General features: G+C 40.9%; 1 protein-coding gene across 1 annotated transcript in view; it reads right to left on the reverse strand.

The window, feature by feature from the left end:
• ATP6AP1 (ATPase H+ transporting accessory protein 1) overlaps positions 1–21,315 on the reverse strand; it is an 89,520-nt gene that overhangs the window by 10,020 nt on the left and 58,185 nt on the right. Inside the window, exons 8-9 of the mRNA XM_077807837.1 lie at positions 6,348–6,589; positions 5,621–5,674 (exon numbers count right to left, since the gene is read on the reverse strand). Of these exons, the coding sequence (XP_077663963.1) occupies positions 5,621–5,674; positions 6,348–6,589 (296 nt within the window). The remainder of the gene's footprint in view (positions 1–5,620; positions 5,675–6,347; positions 6,590–21,315) is intronic.

A 21,315-nucleotide genomic window follows, 5' to 3' on the forward strand; every position in this document is an offset into this window, starting at 1 on the left:
AGTACACTAGCTTGCCATGTACTAACTGGCCACCTGGACCCTGTTACTGTGCACTGCAAATTCAGGGGATCTAGTGCATGGTAGTAGAGTCCACACAACCAGTTGGTATGCAGCAAGCTAGTGCACTGTAGATCCATGTCCTGGCTTGCCGCGAACTAACTTGCCATGTAGACAAGACCTGAGTTCTAATCCTCAGTTAGACACTTATTCTGTCACCTTGGGGAAGTAATTTAACCTTTCTTTCTAACCTTCCCTATCAGTGAAAAGGAATGATGATAATTACCTCACAGCATGTTCTGAGAAGTGCTTAGTTAATGTTAGTAAAGTATTTGAAGACAACAGATGGTAAGTACATTACGTATAGTTAAGTGTTCCCATACTTGTTAGGAAGGGTTTACATTTGCAGTTTAGCTATCTGATTAAACAGGAGCATGATCTAAGAGAACCACTGGGAGCATGTCTGCCTCCTTTATGGCAGGCTCCAAGAATACAAAAACATATTCTAGACTGAGGGAGAAAACATGCTCCTATACTGGGTGTTCTCCAGATAGTGTTAATTTACACTAAAATCTTTCCAAGTTGCTTTACATTTCTTCTTCTCTAGATGAATCTGGGATTCATGGTCATATTAAAGTTATCTCCAAATAATTAATAAAAAGGACGGATTTTAGCAAACAGATGACTACACATAGGTCTGAATAATCCTCATTAAGTCCATATGCATGTATTAATGTCACATTTCATCTTCTTATCCACCTCCATTGAAATCTGACATTAACTTTTCACATTCCAGAGTCTTCTGTTTCTATATTAGCATTCTCCTGGGTTTGGATTAACTGTTGTGAGGTCTAACAAAACTGCCTCTCCCCCAACAAACAGTCTTTTAAAACTTTAATTCTCTTCAGTTCAATTAATTTTCTGTGTTGCTGACATAATATCAGTCCAGGTACGTCTTTTAAATGCTTTAAGATTTATAGTATTTTGTAGGAATCTTTACCCCCTATATATTCTAGGAAACATATGGTTATGCTCGGGGTTGAATGAAACCTTGTTGAAGTTGATGGGTTTGACTCTTGCCCTTCATTCAGGATAACTGTAAGAAGCAGTTAGGCGCCTATATAGAATAGGATAGCTGAAACAATAGGAACCACCACCTAAAATACAGGCCACATACAAGGCTAGTCAGAAACTGAACTTTGTTGGTGGAAGCTAAATGCAAATGCAGGGGGTTGGGCATTGTTTTGGGTGGAGGGTGTGTGTGTGTGTGTGAGGGCTACAGAGAGGGTGTGCGCACATGTACATGCAACAAGCTGCCAAAGAATAGGCAGACAGAAGTGGCAGAAACGACACAGAAGCGCACAGAGAAGAGAAACACCAGAAACAGCCAAAGAAGTGTTTGTAGCATGAACCTGAGAAAAAGCCAAGAGAGAGGTTTTGGGTAAAGTTCTGGCTTGAAAGTGGTTTGGAACTGAGAGCAAAGAAAGTGTCTCCTGAGACTGGGAGTGGCTAAGTCATTATGCAAGGTAACCTATTTCCCCTTTTTTTTCCTACCCTCTTCCCCCCCCCCCCCCCAGACGTTCTTGTTAATTTGTGCTGGGTTTGTGCTGGAAATGGCCCACCTTGATTATCATACACACTGTAAGGAGAGTGATCACTTCAGATAAGCTATTACCAACAGGAGAGTGGGTCTGGGGGGGGGTGTGAGAAAACCTGGATTTGTGCTGGAAATGCCCCAACTTGATTATCATACACATTGTAAGGAGAGTGATCACTTTAGATAAGCTATTACCAGCAGGAGAGTGGGGTGGGAGGAGAGAAAACCTTTTGTAGTGGTAAACACCCATTTTTTCATGCTTTGTGTGTATAAAAAGATCTTCTATACTTTCCACAGTATGCATCCAATGAAGTGAGCTGTAGCTCACGAAAGCTTATGCTCAAATAGATTGGTTAGTCTCTAAGGTGCCACAAGTACTCCTTTTCTTTTTGTCTCCTGTTGTTTGCTTTTCAGTGTGTTTGGGGAAACAGCCCTTTGTACATTCCTTGTAAATAAACAGGATTGAATCAAAGAAATACCTGATTCCATCATTAATTTCTCCTCCTAACAGAAACAACCTGCAAGACCCCATATACTGGGTAATCAGTTGGGTCAAAATGGGAACAATTTTAACTAAAATAATCTCCCCTGTGCTATATTCCCCCTTACAAACATCTTTTTTTAAAACAAAACATGTCATATTATTGCTATGAACTATCATCTATCATGATTGCTATCAACTATCATGATGACTGCACATTCCTCTCTATATCCCGGACATTTCCCCTTCCTTTTAAACTCACATCTCTGACTGCCTCTATGACACATCTCCTTCTGGATGTGTCTCTGCCAACCTGAATTTAACGTGTCAAAAATGGAACTCAATTTACCTTCCAAAACGTCTCCACTTTTTCCCTTCTCTGTAACCCTCGGCAAAACCCCAATTCACCCAGGTTCAGAATTTGCTGCCATTTTCTTCTCTATTCCCACTTACAAAAACCTTGTTCAAACCCTGATACTCTCCGACCTTAACTATAGCAAGTTTCTTCTCTTTGGCTTCCCTAACCTCTTCCTAGTCTTCCTCTGTCTTTCCCTCTTCAACCCATCCAAAACACAACTGCAAAAATCACCTGTCTTGTCTGCTGCTCCAGCCACTTTCAAATTTACATTCAATTTAAGCACCTTGTATGTAAAGGCACTGTACAATCTAGCTCCTGCATACTCCTCTGCTCTTATCTCTTTTCGCACCCCCAAGCTACAGAACTCCATGGGAGTTAGAGAATCATAGAAATTTGGGTTCAAAGGGGCCTCAAGAGGTCATCTAGTTCATCCCCCCCATTCTGAGGCAGGACCACATATACCAAGACCATCCTTGACAGGTGTTTGTCTAACCTATTCTTAACCTCCCATAATGGGGATTCCACAATATCTCTAAATATCCTTATAGTTAGGAAAAATGTTCTAATAGCTAACCTTGCATCAGATTAAGTTGATTATTTCTTGTCCTACCTTCTGTTGCCATGACTGATCACCATCCTCTTTGTAACAGCCTGTAACATATTTGAAGACTTATCGGATCCTCTCTTGATCTTCTCCTCTCAAGACTAAACTCACCCAGTTTCCCTCATAGGTCACATTATCTAAACCTTTTATTACAGTGGTGCCCAAACTTTTAGTCTGGCACCCCGCTTTACCAGTAATGGAAAGCGTCCATGGGTCCCCCGCAGGGCTGGGAGCGGAGTTGTGGCTGGGCTGGGGGCTGCAGCCAGGAACCAGAAGCCATGGCCAGAAGGGAGGGGCTGAGAGTGGGAGCCGACAGCCTGCCATGCCCCCCCTTCCGGACATTCTTCTGCGCTCTCTAGGGTGGCATGCCCCACAGTTTAGGGTCCACTGTTTTATCATTTTTGTCATTCTCCTCTTGAGTCACTCCAATTTTCCCCACATCTTTCTTAAAATGTGGTAGCCACAACTGGACACTGTGCTCCAGCTGAGGACTCACCAGTGCTGAGCAGAGCAGAATAATTACCTTCCATTTGTTACATATGACACTCTTTTTAATACACCGCAGAATGTTAGCCTTTTGCATAACAGCAACACGTTGTTGACCCATATTCAATTTGTGATCCACTACAACCCCTGGATCCCTTTTTGCAGTATTTCTGCCTTGCCAGTTATTCCCCGTTTTATATCAGTGCATTTGATTTTCTTCTTTCCAAAGTGTTGTACTTTGCTCTTGTCTGTATTGAATTTCATCTTGATTTCAGACCAATTCTCCAATATATCAAGGTCATTTTGAATTCTAATCTAGTCCTCCAAATGCTTGCAACCCCTCATCTTGGTGTCTTCTGCAAACTTTATAAGCATACTGTCCAGTCCATTATTCTAGTCATTAATAAAAATGGAATAGTCCCGGATCCAGGGCAGATGGTATCCCTGTGTGACCCCTCTAGATACATCCTCCCAGCTCAACTGTGAATCATTGACAACTACCCTTTGAGTATCGTCTCTCTACTACTACACTTTGTAATGGTTTCATCTAAGCCACATTTTTCTAGTTTGCTTAGTTTGAAGGCAGTGTTAGTAAATATTAACCTTTTATTATTTTTGTATGTTAAACTCTTATAATTCTTTGCATTCTGACTACATTCCTGGAATCATCACTGTATTAGCCAAAAGTGTATCTGAATTTTAAGACTTCATAGTGTTCATTCTGGAATTGAGCTAGTGTGTGATCAAATGAAAGAATGTGTACAATTTTCTACCAGTACTGATGTTCAGGAAGGGGATTCCTGTAAACTAATAAGGATGTCTATCATCACAAAAGTATGTTACAATAAATAAGACTAGGTAATTGATATGGGAATATTATAATTCTATTATGTTCTGTGCTTGATAAGCAACATTTGTTATCATAGATGTTTTCTGTGATTTATGAAATAATGACCCATTGAAATATGTTTTTAACTCATTAGAAAGGCTTGTTCAAACAGGTGTTCTTACAGATAACAACTGGGTTAGAAATCCCTTTAAGTTGATCAGTCAGGTAAATTAAGGTACCAAAGAAGAAATTTCATAAGTAATTAGGTAAAATGAGATATTAAAAACAAAACATAGTGAAATCAGTTGTGGGAAAGTAACTTTTCCCTCCCCACAAAGAAACTTCTTTGTCTCACATCCTATAAAAGGTGAGAGGTTTGAGGAGTTAGACTGGGAATGAGCAAACTGCCAGCATTCCACTTCTTACAGAAGAAGAGAATGGGGTGCCACCTTTTCATCATTCATAAAAGGTGGTAAAATATACTTTCTTTCTGTATTCTGTATAGAGCTGAATTAATTTTTGACTAATAATCTGTTAAAATAATTTCAACTGAGCCACTTATTTGACATCATGAATAATTATTACATTTAAATATGCAACAGCAGTCACCCACTCACAGAAGACGTTCAGCACCTTGCAGCACTGAGCCATTAGACTGTAAATTCCGTTACTGACTTTTTGTTTCATTTTGCGAAACACTGAATACACCGATAGTGCTCACTGAATAATAAGCAAGCACAGCGATGGATGGAACTACTGTTTAGATGTTAGACTTACTTACACATCACTATATTTCTTCTGGCTTGCGGAATGGTCCTACAATGGATATGATAAAGTAAATGATTCATAAACCCAAGATCAGCATGGGAAATGGGTACACTTTTGACACTGCTAGCAATAGGAGACTTCATGTGCCAATGTCCTATGAACATAATTGTTTTGCTACACTTTTTTTTTTAAATTAAGAGAAGACCTTATCTGTGGACATCAAAAAGGCTTATGGATCTTTAAAGTTACATGTGCATCCTACACTATATATAAGGGTCTATCCTATTGGTTCATGATTCTTCCATGCATTGTAAAAAGAGTCAGCACAGAGAAACAAAAACTGGTTATCAACATAACTCTATGACCCATTATAACCTTATTTCAGAACAGAAATAGTGAATTAAAAAAAATGGTATTTGCACTTGATCCTCTTCTGTTTATGTACTAATTTACAGATGTTCCTCAAGTAGAAAGATTTTATGAATAAACCATAAAGATACCTTATTTTTAGGTTGTTGATTCCATCCACTAACCCAGTATAATTCAATGACAACCTGCAAATAAAGAAATATTTTAAATGTTACAGTGTGTCAGTTTAAATTAGGGCATTGCAACTTCTTAAAATCAAACTCAATTTTCCAAACCAATAGATAACTACAAAGAAATTACACAGCAAAAAGATAAAGTAAACTGGACAAATATGACAAACATTTCAAACATAAATGCTTCATCTCCCTCCAGCGGGTGCTTTAAAGGAATGGAAAACAGAGAATGCAATGACAAGAGACCTTGTTCTATGAACATACTCACAGCTGGATTAATACCACGTATTGGCACGGCTTCACCGTTGGGAAATCTTACAATGAAATTGCTGTCTCACTAATGCTACTGGAGGTTTCAATGATTGTAGAAGAGAGACAAGGTACTAACAGAAGATGAGATACAGCAGCTCAGAGGTGCTGAGGAAAGTAAAGATAACTATTCTAGCCAAAACTCATTTTAACTCTACTCTCATAAGCAAACAAGGAAAAACAGTCATAAAAAACAGAAACCAAGATTAAATGATTCCTGTGGTGTTGCCTCTGTCATTTTCCTACAAGAAAATGAAACTTGGGGTATTTATCCAAGGCGGTTTATTAAATTAGCATTAGCCTTTTGAAATTTCACTACTTCTGATTAGCTATTAGAATCACATCATTTTATGATATGGATCTTTGTCCCACTTACGTTGCATTGGTGGCTGAACAAACAGATGAACTGAAGTCCACCTTACGGGACACAAATGTTAAATTTGTCAAATCCACATGAACTGATTTGTTGGCTGTGAGGCTGAAATTACTGGCATAAAAGAGGATGCATGTGTTAGTTCCATTGGTCACATTCAGTGGATAGTATTCATCTGTCACTTGTGCTTCAGTGGCCATGAGTCGCCGTCTTGATTCCAACACTACATCGGGTCTTCTGGGAATCTGGGATAACAGCACATTACAATTAAATTACTAAACAAAAAGAAAATCGGGACTAGAACACAGAACTTTTCAGCACTATATTGTCACTTTGAATTCCGCTCAGGATTGCAATCACCAACAGTTATTAATATCTTATGGCTGTTCACCAACCTCATTTCATATAGACAGACCACTGGTTTTAAGACCAGTTTCCAGTGGGCCAGTATCCACATCACAAAACCAGTCCCACTAACACTAGCTTGGCAACCTTGTGACAGTTTTAGCAACAGAAGACTACATGGACATGGAGCCTACTCTATCCTTTCACCTCTCCAGGTGGCTTTTCCAGGTCAGTGTTGAGTTTCCAGCACAGTGGCTGGGCATTGTGGGGAAGTTTGTGCTGTCACTGCCCATTGCTATACCTGATGTGTGCAAAGAGAGAACTCCACTCTCAGGCACTGCTGATTGAGAACGTTTCATGAATCCTAGTTCACACTGCTGAAAACTTTTAAAATAATGATAAACGTCAACTGATGAAGGGGTGCAAAAAAACCCACAACCCAGCATAGTGAAAAAAGAAGAATGGCTACATTCTATGGTCTCCACCAGCCTTGGAATAGTAGTGTCCTTAGGGGGATTACCTAGGAGAATGAATTGATTTTTTTAAAATGTTGATATAAATTCACTTTTTTCTCTTATAGAATGGCAAACAAATTTCAGTTAGCCAGGCTGAAGAGATGGGTTTTTCTGGTTTTTTTTTTTTTTTTTTTTTGGCATGCCATTAGTTTAAAAATTGCTTAAATTTTATATTTTTTGTTTTAAAAGCGGGCTAGTAAATCAATGTGGATTAGGCTCCTCTAATGTTTTCTGGAAAAATAATTTTTAAAATGTCCAGGGGGGCAAGATGTTGAGGTTTGATAGTATATATGTTCACTGCACATGCACTGCACTAGCTCCTTAGCAAGAGGCTTCCCAGGATTCCATTTGATAGATAATATATTCTAAGAAGTGTGCCATAGGCATCCTGGGTGAAATCCTGGCCCCGCTGAAGTCAGTGGCAAAGCTTCCATTGACTTCAATGGGGCTATGATTTCATTCCTTCTTTTTAGGCACTCAGACAATACTCTACATCAGCATTTCTCAAACTGTGGGTTGAGACCCCAAAATGGGTCACGACCCAATTTTATTGGGGTCACCAAGGCTGGCTTAGACTCGATGAGGTCCAGAGTCAAAGCCCAAGCCAGAGAGCTTCAGCCCTAGGCGGCAGGGCTAAGGTTACAGGTTGAAGCCCTTGGGTTTCAGCTTTGGCCCCCCGGCCGGGGGCAGTGGAGCTTTGCCCCTCCCCTCTTCCCCCCACGGGTCAGAGCTTAGGCGGGCTCAGGCTTCAGTCTCCCCTCCTGGGGTCCTGTTGTATTTTTGTTGTCAGAATAATACAGAGTACTGGCTTTTAAAATATAACACTGATCCTTTTTGATCAGAGCAGCTAGTTCAGGGCCATGGGGATGTTCCAGATGGAAGTAGAAATTGCAGGAGTCTGGTATTCTTTGATGTATTGTTTATTCCTTGTTTATTTACAAGGAATGTACAAACTCCTGCTCCTCTGAATGCAGGAGGACCCAAGAACAAAAAGAGCAGTTACTTAGTTTACAACCCCATGCCTTGTTAGCCAACAGACCCAAAAGTTCACTGTAGCTTTTTCCAGCATCACATTGTTCTTACCTGTTACTGCTTGGCGTTCTTCCTTTTTGCCTCTCCCTCTCTGTTTCTGTGTTTTCTGCCCTCTCTCTCTCTCACTCAGACACACATACCTGGCCACATGCTCAGTGGAACCTCCCACCCTGCCTGCATGGCGATAGCTTCTAGACAGACACTATTAGGCCTTGTTTTAGGTGCAGCCCCTTAAATGTTTCTTAAAACTATCTTAAGTGAAGGGTGCATTAACACATCAGTTTGAATGAGGTTTTATCTCACCCCATAACATTTCACCCAGCTCATAATAATGTACAGTATTAACCCACATATTTTAAATGAAGAAATATCTCTCTCCTAAAGAAGAGGAAAATATTCAGTTTTAATATAAAACTTTAAATCTGTCTCTAGGCTCCTCCCCCCAAAATGTAATTATTTTATTTTTGTATTGAGAAAAAGATCTGAAGACTAAATTGTATTTTGTCTAACAATTGACTGCACATTATGGGAGAATGGGCCCAGCATATCACCTAAAGAGGGTTTTTAAAACCACTTGCTAATAACTGAAAACAAGACCGTAGGAGACAATGACTAAGCGATGGGGATTAGTTGAGTATGTTTGGAAAAAATATAAAGGATGCATTTCCAGCAGACTAAAGCTTTATTTCCACTGGTGTACTTTAAAGTATTTACCAATACTTTAACCAGGGGATTGCAGAGATTTTCCCCTTTATCCTCTGAAAAAGCCCACATATCAAAGGTGCATTTGCCTGCAGAATCTATCAGTTTGTTTCCCTATATCATGCCCAAGAAAAGAGACAACACCACTTGGCAAACAAACATATTTTAAATGCACTTTGCTGGAATGCTTACACTTTGTTGTTGAAAATAGAGACAATATATTGATAGTATAGCACAGCATTCAAGTGTTTGTGCTATTTAAAGGAGGGCAGAACAAATAACCTGTTGGGAAACCTGGAGGTGCCCTGTCTTGGGAAAGACTCAAAAATACCTATTCTTATGTAATATGTTTATGAGCCCCAGGGATAAGTCATCTGTGACAGGAATGATTTAGCAGGACCGAAAGAGGGAATTCATTCCTTCAGAGGCAAGAAAATCAACCCAACCTTTCCTTCAAGATGATGCTGGAATTTTAAACAAAGGGCCCCTCCAGAAAATCACTACCTATTTCTATTTCAAACATGCATTTATTGTTCCTTTGTTTTTTAATTTTATGATGTATCCCCTGCTGCAACAAACATGAGTTTCTCTGGTTAGAACCATCCTACCAAACTATACATTTAATGATAACTACAAACAACAAAATCCTTACTTGGAAAATTGGTTAAGATTATATTGTATTCTTTAAATGAAATTTAGTCTCCATGTTCTAAATCTTTAAAGGATATTATTATTTTTCTTACCCTTTACCTTTCTGTTGGGCTTATCAATAACAATTCTGATCTCACATGCACAGTGAACAATCACTGTAGCTGACTGAACAAGGCGTATAATGAAAGGGATGCACTTTGCATCGTCATAGATTAAAATTGGGCTGACCTGGTAGAACTGAGTGTGGACTGAAAGTAAGAAAGGACCCAATTCTTCCTTTTGATCTGCATTGTTTGACTCCTAATTCAGAATAATCTGTGCTTTTTTTAAAAGGAAGAAAGAGCCTCCAAAGAGAACATTTGACCCACTGACATTCCTCTCTCCTTCAGAATGGAGCAGATCCTCAGATCCACATAACTGGTATTTTTCTCGTGGCTCTTCCAAAAGAGTGTGGTTCATAGAGCTAGGGCAATGGGATCCTGATCTATGATTAGGGCTCCTAGGCACTGTGGTGCTACAAATAAATAATCAAAACAGAGATTTTGGGCCAAAATGATTATTTTACACTTATTGTATACGTGCAAGAGAATACAACAGAATGGAAACTACTTATAATAAATGTAAAGAAGAAGTACAAAAATAGTGGGGAAATAGTTATACAAGAAGATTCAAGGATTGTCACTGTATGTGTCACTTTTTGAAGCCCAAAATGTCTGAGTCAGTGAGGAGCAATGGAAACAGCTACAAGCATGGTGGAGGGCTCTTTTGGTTCAGAATATCAGCAGATTGAATCATCACTGGGATTTGCAGGCTGTTACCATCCAGTTTTTAAATTCTCAGCCATTTGACTTTCCAAATTACACCTGTGCAGTTTACAGCTGCAGTTAGTCATATCTAATACCATGCCAAGGGTCCTAGCCCATTATGATCTCAGAGATAACTTCTGCACAAGGGCTGACCAGAATTCCAGTGGGAAATGTAGTCCTTGCTCCCTCTCCCAGCAGTACACACTACAATATTGTATTTATTCATTAATTTATTTAACCTTTTGGCATCCAGAAAAGTATTTAATTGTAATAGTCTATAAGAGCCATAACTTAAGGTTGAGATTTCTCAAAACTAAAGAGGGGGATTTAGCCCTATAGAGTTCCCACGGAAATTAATAGAACTTGCATGGTTAAATCCCAGAGTCAGCTTGAAAATCTCAACCTGAGATCTTCTAGTTTGTGCGGGTTATAAAAAGGAGGCACTGTGGATCTGAGACTAATCGCATCCTAAATGATCTGCACTCACGTGTGTTATCAGACCCATCGTTGATACCAAAATCCAGTCTCTTCAAATAGGGGCAGAAGTATTCTGTTTTCCTTCTGAATTGACCCTCTGGAATGTAGGCAGGACTAGGAGTAACCAAAATGCTATTTTACGGGAATGCAGGCTAGGGAGAAACATGTATTGTGTGTGGATTTAGGTCACTTTAGAAATTCACGCTTTAGAAAATCAAGGTGAAAGTGTATTGCACAATTTGACTAAGCTGTTTCTACTCTGGGGCCAAATCCTTGTCTTTACTCAGGCAACACTTGCAATGACTTCAATGGTGCTTTGCCTGAGTGAAGACCGCAATTTTTAGCCCTAATTACCATTGTGTGGGGAATACAAGCCCCCCCCTCCAAATTATATTGTACTGATGTTTTCTGTGTCCAGTGAAGTAATAACTAGAGATCCAGTTCTGAATTAGACAACCAGAAGGAAGTACCTGGTTAAAACCCCACATAATTAGATCCTCTGCATGACTCACGTACTGTATAGTTTAAATACTGACAATACTTAGCACAAATGTGCACTTGGAAATTCAATCTGTAATGATACACACACACACAGTCACCAGAATACAGTGGTGTGTAGGAATTCACTGACACATGGCACTTCAGTGAGTGCAAGGATCCTCAAAAGAGGAAAATTTGTACCAAAGAATGCTTCACTCATGCTTCACTCAGCAATCTGTGTGGATCTGTGACCCAGTTGTACATTATAGGGCAGTAGAATTGAGTGCATTTACCAGAAGAAGGAGAGAGCATTGAGGCAGCAATCCTATTTACAAGTGCACAGCAGGAAATGTATTTTCAAAATAGGATTTAGTTTCACTTGCTGAAATTGGAATTTCACTTTAGCTCCTCATACAGATGAAGTGAAATGTTCAGAAAATGTACTGCTTCTCAGAGCGCACTCTTCACATTCATAGCTGCTTTAAGCACAGTTGGTAATAAATCATTAGAAGGTTACTTGCTAGCATTGTGAAGTGGATCATACATACTTTATTTCATATCTGTGTAAAGCAGCTGTAATAACTGCAGTTGCAATGAATTCATGTCACTTTGCCTGGCAGACTCTCAGGATGAGGCAGTTCTATCTCTTTCCTCATCCTTACCTACCACTCTCATCACACTCTATCCCCTGTTCTTCCTATATATGTTTAGACAAGTCACTCAGGGCAAAAAAATTGGTCTTCTTAAACAGGTATCCTGGATGGGGGGGGGTGGGGAAGGGGGGGAAGTGTGTGCATACCCCTACAAAGAAGCAGGGAAGAATGTGAACCTAGTATTCCCTTAATCACTAGTCAAGAGGCCTGGCTAATGCTTGCTTCAGTGCTCCAAAAAGACATGGGCAGATCACCTGCTGACATTACCATACTTCCAGTCCCCATACCGACCCCAAACACATACACTCCCATGAATGAACAAAATGGCTCAGGGACCTTTGCTCAGCATCTATTCTGCTCCCATGCTCCTAGAACCCTCACATTATTAAAGCTAGAATTTTGATTTTAACACCTAAGTTTCAGCAACCAGAAATGGGTGGAACAATACAGGATATGAGGCAATGGCTGTAAAGCACTTTGAGATCTTCAGATGGAAAAATGCAAGTAACGATATGGTGGCTGTTTAGTGGCCTGTATGAAATGAGTTTGGAGTGTCAGCCCACTTTTCTACAGATTGGTGTGCACATCACAGAAACTTCAGGGGTGCAAAGGTTCACCTCAGCAGATCTTTTTGCAGAATGGGGCCTATGAAATTCCTTTACAGTGGCTTGCAATGAATTGCAGAACTCCCCTCAATTTTTTCAAGAAAAATTCTGAAATTTTCTGTTATTTTCTCCCTACAATATTCAGTTTTGCAAAGAAACTGAAGGCTTAAATCTCAGTCATCTTGTACAGTTTAGCCATAAGTTGATTACATCAGAGTTTTGCAACTGACTTTAATGGAACCAGGATTGGACCGTCTCAAAAAAAAAAAAAAAAAGCTTGCTTTGAGGAACTGAATAATGTTAAGGATGTATTTTGTGAGGAGGTTATTTTTTCCTACATTTCCCAACTTAAATTACATTTGGGACAAACAGAACAAACAAATATAAACTATTCCACTCAAAACAGATAGCGTTTTGGTTTTCTACCAGATTTTTAAAACTCATGTATGTCCTTTTAGTCAAATCAGATTTTTAAAAACTAATATTAAGGGGTTTAATCGTTTAAGACGTTGCACTGGAAAACCTAAATGCTGTTGAAAGGAGTATTTAAACAATAGATATTGGCCGGTGGGTGTCCCTTGTTGCCATTTTTTAAACAGTGAGAGTAATTAACCATTGGAACAATTTTCCAAGGGTCATGGTGGATTCTCCATCACTGACCATTTTTAAATGAAGATTGGATGTTTTTCTAAAAGCTGTGTTCTAAGAATTACTTTGGAGAAGTTCTATGGCCTGTGTTATGCAGGAGGTCAGACTATATCACAATAGCTTTGGAATCTATGAATGCTGCCCCAATTCTATCACAAGTAATGGGATTTTGACCCCCACTCCAGGTAATCTTCCCATGACAATGAGAGAAGCTGCAACCTTCATACCATTTTCAGAATTCCCAGAGGGAAACAAAACGTGCTCTGACTGGCTGCCTTCCCTACTTCCTCGCCTCCTGAGCAAGAGCAGCCAATCAGAAATGCTGCAGGAGGCAGGCAGAGAGTAATCTCCTTCCCCTTTGGAACTGAGAGAAGTTTTTTATTTTTAATAGGGACAGAGTGGGAGGCAATTACCAATACTATTTTCCCAGGGAAGAGGGGGCAGAAGAAGCATTGCAGATCAGGGGAGCCCTACTCCCACCTCTCCACTCCTGTACAGTCCACTCCTCTCTCCTCTTTCCACCTTCCCTTCTCCTCCAGGAAGGTTTATCTTCACTACAGAGTACGTGCGGGCTCCTACACAGGTACTGCCCTTGTCCTCACTCCATTCACACACAAAAAAAACACCTCTCAGCAGAGTTTGGTGGTGCTTCCAACCCAGGCTAGCTGACATAAATCCATCTGTGTGTTAAAGCCAGAGTGAAAGGAGAACCTAGGTGAATAACCCACTCACTTTGCAATGAAAATGCAAGTTAAATCATATCCATTGTCTTCCCACTATTCCCTTTCTATGCCCGGCAGGACAGACTTTCTTCCACAATTCACTGGGAAAGAATCCACTCAATGCAGTGTAGAGAAGGACACAGTCCTGGGTACGGCTTTACAGTGTGGATGTTCACATCCCAGGTAGACTAAACCAGGTGCTCAGACCAGGTGCCAATCACCCAGGCTAATTCTGTAGTGAAGACATACCCTAATGCCACATCACCAGGCCTGGGAAGGTGTAGAAGGCCACTCCTACCCCAGGCCTGGAAAAGTGGGTGAAGTACCTAGAGCTGCCCCTTCCCAGTTCAGGTAGAGAGTAAAGAGCTTCCACAATTACTGGAGGAGCAGAAATGTACCAGGGAAAGAGGTAGATTTGCAGCTGGAAGGATGCGGAATTGATTGCAGCATGTCACTGGGAGTTGCATAATTAATTGATGTAGGTGTGCAAGGACCAAATTGCATCACTCACTATACACCTGTGAGAGTTGCTACCACTAAATGTCAAAGACACATTTTATGAGCAGGGAAAGTTCAAAAATCAGCAGACAGACCAAAAACACTCTTTAATCCTTCTTATTTTATGATTTTTTAGGCCAGTCTCATCATTTTTTCAAATGTGGGGGGTTGGCAATACTGTGTATTTCACTTTTTAATGGAATGTAATTTGAAACCTCTATAAATCATAGACCACCATCTTCCCATTCCTTGGGGACCGTCTGTAATCATAAATGGTAGACTGACAAGATGCTATTAGGTTATTCACATTCTCTGGGTCAAATTCTGCCCATAAGTTACATTATGTTCAGTGTGGTCCCATCATTGTTACCAAAGACAGAAATATTCGTTTGGCCCAGATTTTGCTTTCAGTAACACTGGTGTAAATCTGGAGCAAATCCACTGTAGTAAATTCTGAGGTTCTCTGAATTTACATCAGTGTAACCGTAAGGAGAATCTGAGCTTCTGTCCTTTGCAGCACTAATGAATCATAGGGCAAAGGACAATAATATTAGTAAACAGAACCTGTGTGACAAGGTCTTTCAAGGGAACTTAATTAAAGCATGTATTTTTCCACAGAAGAATGTAAATAGAAAGGTGCTTGCCTTCTGTTCTGTTTTCTTATGCTCAGTAGCACAGCTGAGTTTACTGACAATATAGTACAATTATGTAAGTTAGAGTGTAAGCAAAAAACCAACCCCACACACAAGAGACCACAGCACAGCATGTTTGGCAAAGCTAATCTTATAACTAACAGATTTGCCCTTTGGAAGGAGACTATTCAGAATTTCTTTCTACTTGGTATACTTTCCCCACCCCACATTTCTCACATGATGGCCACAAGTGCACTGAAGTTCAGTTAACCCTTTCAGCAACAGAAGACCAAACTCATCTCCTGTCTCAACAGAGTACTTATCTCACTTTCCTGCCAGCCCCTGAGCCATTACCTCAATCAAATGAGTCTCCTCCGACCTTCTGAGGCCTGTTTCCTGTTCCCCACAATTTAGCATCAAAGCATGCGCCCCTTAGTAATAAGCTGACCATAACTGTAGTCTGCTGGAGTTTGTGGCTACTGATCCCTGTCTTGTAACAGCAGCATTAAATTTTGGAAATCTAATTGATGAGAGGTGACCGGGGCCAGAAAATAAAGACTAGTTTCTTGCCAGCACACCTGTGCATCACACCTTTACTATACCAAAAAATCTTGTGTCTACTGTTCTTCTCACTCTTGTACCCAGTCCAGCCTTCCCATTCTGGATAGCTCCAAGCCTGGCCTCTGGCATGGACATCCCAACATGCTGGTTCTCAGCCTTACAGAAAGGTCAGGAACAGTCGCAAAGAGAAGATGATCGTAAGAAAAGCATAGATTGGGAGAAGAGAAGCATTTCCAGCAGTAAGGAGGTGAAGGTTGAGTCTGAAGACAACTCCCAAAAATCCAGCCCAACTCTGAGACAAGAAATGCTCCTTATTCCATTCCATGACCTTCCCAGTGGGCTTGGCTGAAAGTCTCTGAAGCAGTCCAGTTCTTCGCGTAGATGCAGATGTGTATTCCACTTAGGTGAGTGCATGCCCAGTGCGCCGCAGCGTTTTGGCTAATGGTACTCTTGGAGGGGCGGTGTTTGCATCCCATGGCTGTGCCCTTCCCAGCTATATGAGGGTGGTGCTGTCCTGACTTCCCTCAGTTCCTTCTCATCACCAGTGGCTAGAATCAGAGCTCTGCATGGTTGTAGTCTCACAACCTTGCATTTAGTCTTAGCCTAGTTTATTTTATATAGTGAGTAACGAGTAGATAATGTTAGTTGATAGCGTTCCCAAGTGATACCTTTTCTTGACTAAGTGTTTTTCCATTGGAAAATGCCAGTTTGTCAAAATTCTGTGGGAATGTGTCAATTTTAATGAAATTTTGTTTTAAATATTTAAAAGAAGCACTTTGTTATTTTTATATTGTAATTCTTTTCTAAGATAAATTAAAATATAAAAATAAAATTACTAAACATAATAGTAAAGTAAAAATAAAGCCTTATCTAATGAGTCACAATATGTTTCAGAATGAACATGCCAAATCTGTGTGTTTGGCTAGCCTGTCTCTAACCACCAGATCACACACTCCCCTCCACCCCCCACACATCCAGGAAAAGAACCCAGGAATCCTCATTCCCCACAGTCTACTGATGTCTGGGAAATTGTAACCCACTGGCAAAGCGTGTCCTCTCCATTGGTTGGTCAAAATAAGGGATAGCAGTCACTTCTTTAGCTCAAGTGCTAGAGGTCTATGCTGGGGATCTGACAATCCAGTGTTCAAACCCTACTACCAACCCATGAGGGAAGGAGAGTGTCATCATTAGGGCCCTACCAAATTCACGCCCATGAAAAACATGTCACAGCTTGTGTAATCTGATCTCCCCCCATGAAATCTGGCCTTTTGTGTGCTTTTACCCTATAGTATACAGATTTCACAGGGGAGACCAAAGTTTCTCAGATTGGAGGTCCTGACAAAAAGGGAGTTGAAGGGGGGGGTCACAAGGTTATTTTAGGGGGAGTTGTGATATTGCCGCCCTTTACTTCTGCGCTGCCTTCAGAGCTGGGCTGCTGGAGAGCGGTAGCTGTTGGCCGGGCATCCAGCTCTGAAGACAGCAGCACAGAAGAAAGGGTGATAATACCGTACCTGCCATTCTTACTTCTGAATTGCTGCTGGGGGTGGCTCTGCCTTCAGAGATGGGATCCTGACCAGTAGCTGCTGCTCTCCAGCGGCCCAGCTCTGAAGGCATTGTCACCACCAGCAGCAACACAGAAGCAAGGGTAGCAGTACTGCAATCCCCCTCCAATAACCTTGTGACTCCCCACAACTCCTTTTTGGGTCAGGACTCCTAAAATTACAACATTGTGAAATTTCAGATTTTAAATAGCTGAAATAATGAAATTTGCAATTTTAAAAATCCTACGACCATGAAATTGACCACAATGGACTGTGAATTTGGTAGAGCCCTAGTCATCATGGTTGCACAGGATGGAATTTTTTTTAAAGCAACTGGTTTATTTAATACACAGAGTGAGAAAGCTTCCTTTAGACCTTGTTTTATAGTTAAACATTAAAAAGGATGACACAAAGTGCTACAAAACACAGGTTTGTCACATATTTTGATTGCTTGTGTTGCTACATTGGCACGTTTGAAGGCTGAGTATGCTACTGATTGGTAGTGGTTTATAATGATAAACCATCAGAGGCAGGGATGATCATGGACAGCTGGAATAAGGAAATAGAAACCTACTCTTGAGCACTATTGTCACTCTGTGGGGTGTAGATAATGGGAGAAAGACACTGAGGATGTAAAGAGAAATCTGGTATCTAACTAGTTGAGCTAAAATAGCTACATTTATTTAGTGCTTAGATTGTGCCCAGACAGACAGACAGTCTGTGAGCCACCAATGGGAACAGCAACAGCTTCAGGCAAATGACTAAATATAAATGAAAGTGAACAATAGTGTTGAACAGAGCTGGCTGAAAAATGAAAAATTATTCTCGAACAAAATTCTGAACTTTCAGAGCGTTTTTATTCAAAGTGTTCAAATATGAATCACTTTCTGTCTTTTAAAAAAATGTTCATGATTTTTCAAGAACAGTTATCAAAATATTTTAAATTAAAAAAAAACCCAATTCCCAGTAAATGAAAAATGTCAAAGGCTGTTTTGATAACATTTTTATGATACTTTTGATAAAAATTGGTCAAATATTTTAGAAAAGGCAAAAAAAAAAAAAAGAAAATTGATTACATCAACGTTTTAGTGAAAAAATTCATTTAAAAAATGAGAGGTTTTTCCATTGCAAAATTGCCTTCCAAAACTCATTCTAGTGTTGAGACAATAGAAAGACAAACTACTGCAGGTGGCTGCTTAGGCAAGGCTGGGCACTGTTCTGTCAACATGTGTGAGCTGTTTCAGCCTAGCAGTTGGAATAGCTATCCCTCCTATGCAGCAGTATCTGGGCACTTGAACGGAGTCCAGTAGCCCTTTCTTGCTGCGCTCAGCTCTCTCTCACCCAACCATTCACTTCTTCAGAACAACACTGCAAATCCCAAAAGCCTTGAGTTAGACTCCCACACTCATGAGATTTAAAAAATCTCATGATTTTTGGTCAAAAGATTAGATCATTTGAAGGGGGTCTCTCTTTGTAAATTTTTTTAAATACCCCTGTGTGACAGGGTAGTCTAGTGCTTTGTGGAGCTGGATACATTACAGCAGGTTTCTGTAGTTTATAAAAGTCTTATGTTGCATATGGTCTCATTAAATGAGTGAATGTGATACAAATGGAGTATGAAATATAGTCTTTTCCTGTTTCTGTTCATTTCCCACGTTCTTTTCTTTCTAGTGAGCACCGGAGAACACTGCCACTTGGGAATCAGTTGGGTTGTTTTAACAACAACTCAGCAGAAAAGGCCAGGGATAACTGCCCTGACCTAATCATGATATACCAGGTGAGACTTGTGGAAGAAAGCAGGTTCTGGGGCCAATCAGAAAGGAGAGGATCCAGAGAAACCCAGTTCCTGAGTTTGAGCATGGACAGTTAAAACATGGCAGGCTTCCTGAACCCAAAAGCTAGAGGTGGGAATAGCCAAGCTTCATGTGGTGGGACGAACCCTTTGAGGACAGCAGGCTGAATACCCCTGCTGGGAAACTTAAGTTTTGACTTCAGGGTTCTACAGTTGGAACATTTGTGCATGTTTTATCCCAGCTTGAGGAAGTACACATAAAACTTTTGTTTAACCCTCCAGAGACAGAAGCACCTATGGCTTTGTTTTACAAAAGCCAGACCCTCCGCTTGAGGCTTCCTTGCAACACCTTGATGCTCCCAGTGTGTGTGTGACAATTACAGCATTATCAATTCTTGTTAATATATTCAAGTGATGTGATTATGGCCCCTGCTGCCAGAGCTAGTGGTAGAGGGCATATAGCTGGGTCTGCCACCTCTCATGGCTAGGGGTGCCTCTGCTGTGCCCTGTTAATAATTCCTCCTTCTTCAGGGCTCTCCTGTTCCATTCACACCAAACACAATCTCACAGGCCCTTTGGACCAGGCTTTTACCCTTTTTCATTTCCCCAATACAACAATCCAAAACTGAAAACAACAACTACCCTGCTAGTCTTGAGTTCTGTCCTCAGGGGTCTCTTACCACCAGGCCTTCTGCCTCTGGTCATCACTCCTGCTTCTTTAGTTTCCTCATGCTTCTTTAGTAGAAACACCTGACCCAATCTAAGATCATAATCAGAGTTGGCTAGTCCTGGCCTTCCAGCCCTTAAGGGCAAGCTAGATGCTGCATGTAGTAAAGAGACAGTCCCTGCTCTCAAGAGCTCACAATTCAGTTCAAAGAATGGTGATGGGTTTGTGACACAGGAGCTGAAACCCATCAAACTCATTTCATGTGAGGACCACCAAACATCCATTAAGATGGAAACCATTCTTAATGAACTGGGCTGGATTCAAACACGCTCTTCAATGAAATGCCCCAACCTGTTCTCAACTTCCATTATTCAGAGTATACACAATAAAAATATAATAAAATGAATATTAATTCAAAAGTCTAATTCACTTCTAAATACATTTTTGCAATGTAAAGCCTTTCTACTAATTACTCTAGTGACCTTATATTTACTTTCATACCTATATATTTCCTTTTTCACATAGCAGAACTGAACCCACAATCTTTAGTTCCACAGCACAGACCCACTTCAGCCATAGGAGTAACCTGGGGAAATGAAGCATGCTGTTTTCCTCTAGGTGAGCAAGAGGGTCTCCTATCTCCCATTCCCCTCTCCCACTCCTTTTAAAAGCGTGCAGTCCCATAAGGGTATGTAGCCAGGGGAGGCCCTGAAACTGCAGGCTGCGAGTTAGGAGGGAGATTCAGAGCTGGTTGAGAGACTCCATGTTGATTTCCCTGGTCTGCAGTGACCCTTGTTCCTGACTTTAGCAAAGCTTTGGACACGGTCTCCCACAGTATTCTTGCCAGCAAGTTAAAGAAGTATGGGCTGGATGGACTATAAGGTGGATAGAAAGCTGCCTAGATTGTTGGGCTCAACGGGTAGTGATCAATGGCTCCATGTCTAGTTGGCAGCTGGTGTCAAGTGGAGCGCCCCAGGGGTTGGTCCTGGGGCTGGTTTTGTTCAATATCTTCATAAATGATCTGGAGGATGGTGTGGATTGCACCCTCAGGAAGTTTGCAGATGACACTAAACTGGCAGGAGTGGTAGATATGCTGGAGGGTAGGAATAGGATACAGAGGGCCCTAGAGAAATTGGAGGATTGGGCCAAAAGAAATCTGATGAGGTTCAACAAGGACAAGTGGAGAGTCCTGCACTTAGGACGGAAGAATCCAATGCACTGCTACAGACTAGGGACCGAATGACTCGGCAGCAGTTCTGCAGAAAAGGACCCAGGGGTTACAGTGGACAAGAAGTTGGATATGAGTCAATAGTGTGCCCTTGTTGCCAAGAAGACCAATGGCATTTTGGGATGTATAAGTAGGGGCATTGTCAGCAGATCGAGGGACGTGATCGTTCCCCTCTATTCGACATTGGTGAGGCCTCATCTGGAGTACTGTGTCCAGTTTTGGGCCCCACACTACAAGAAGGATGTGGAAAAATTGGAAAGAGTCCAGCGGAGGGCAACAAAAATGATTAGGGGACTGGAACACATGACTTATGAGGAGAGGCTGAGGGAACTGGGGATGTTTAGTCTGCGGAAGAGAAGAATGAGGGGGGATTTGATAGCTGCTTTCAACTACCTGAAAGGGGGTTCCAAAGAGGA

The sequence above is a fragment of the Eretmochelys imbricata genome, chromosome 1, assembly GCF_965152235.1.
Source record: "Eretmochelys imbricata isolate rEreImb1 chromosome 1, rEreImb1.hap1, whole genome shotgun sequence".
Taxonomy (NCBI): domain Eukaryota; kingdom Metazoa; phylum Chordata; order Testudines; family Cheloniidae; genus Eretmochelys; species Eretmochelys imbricata.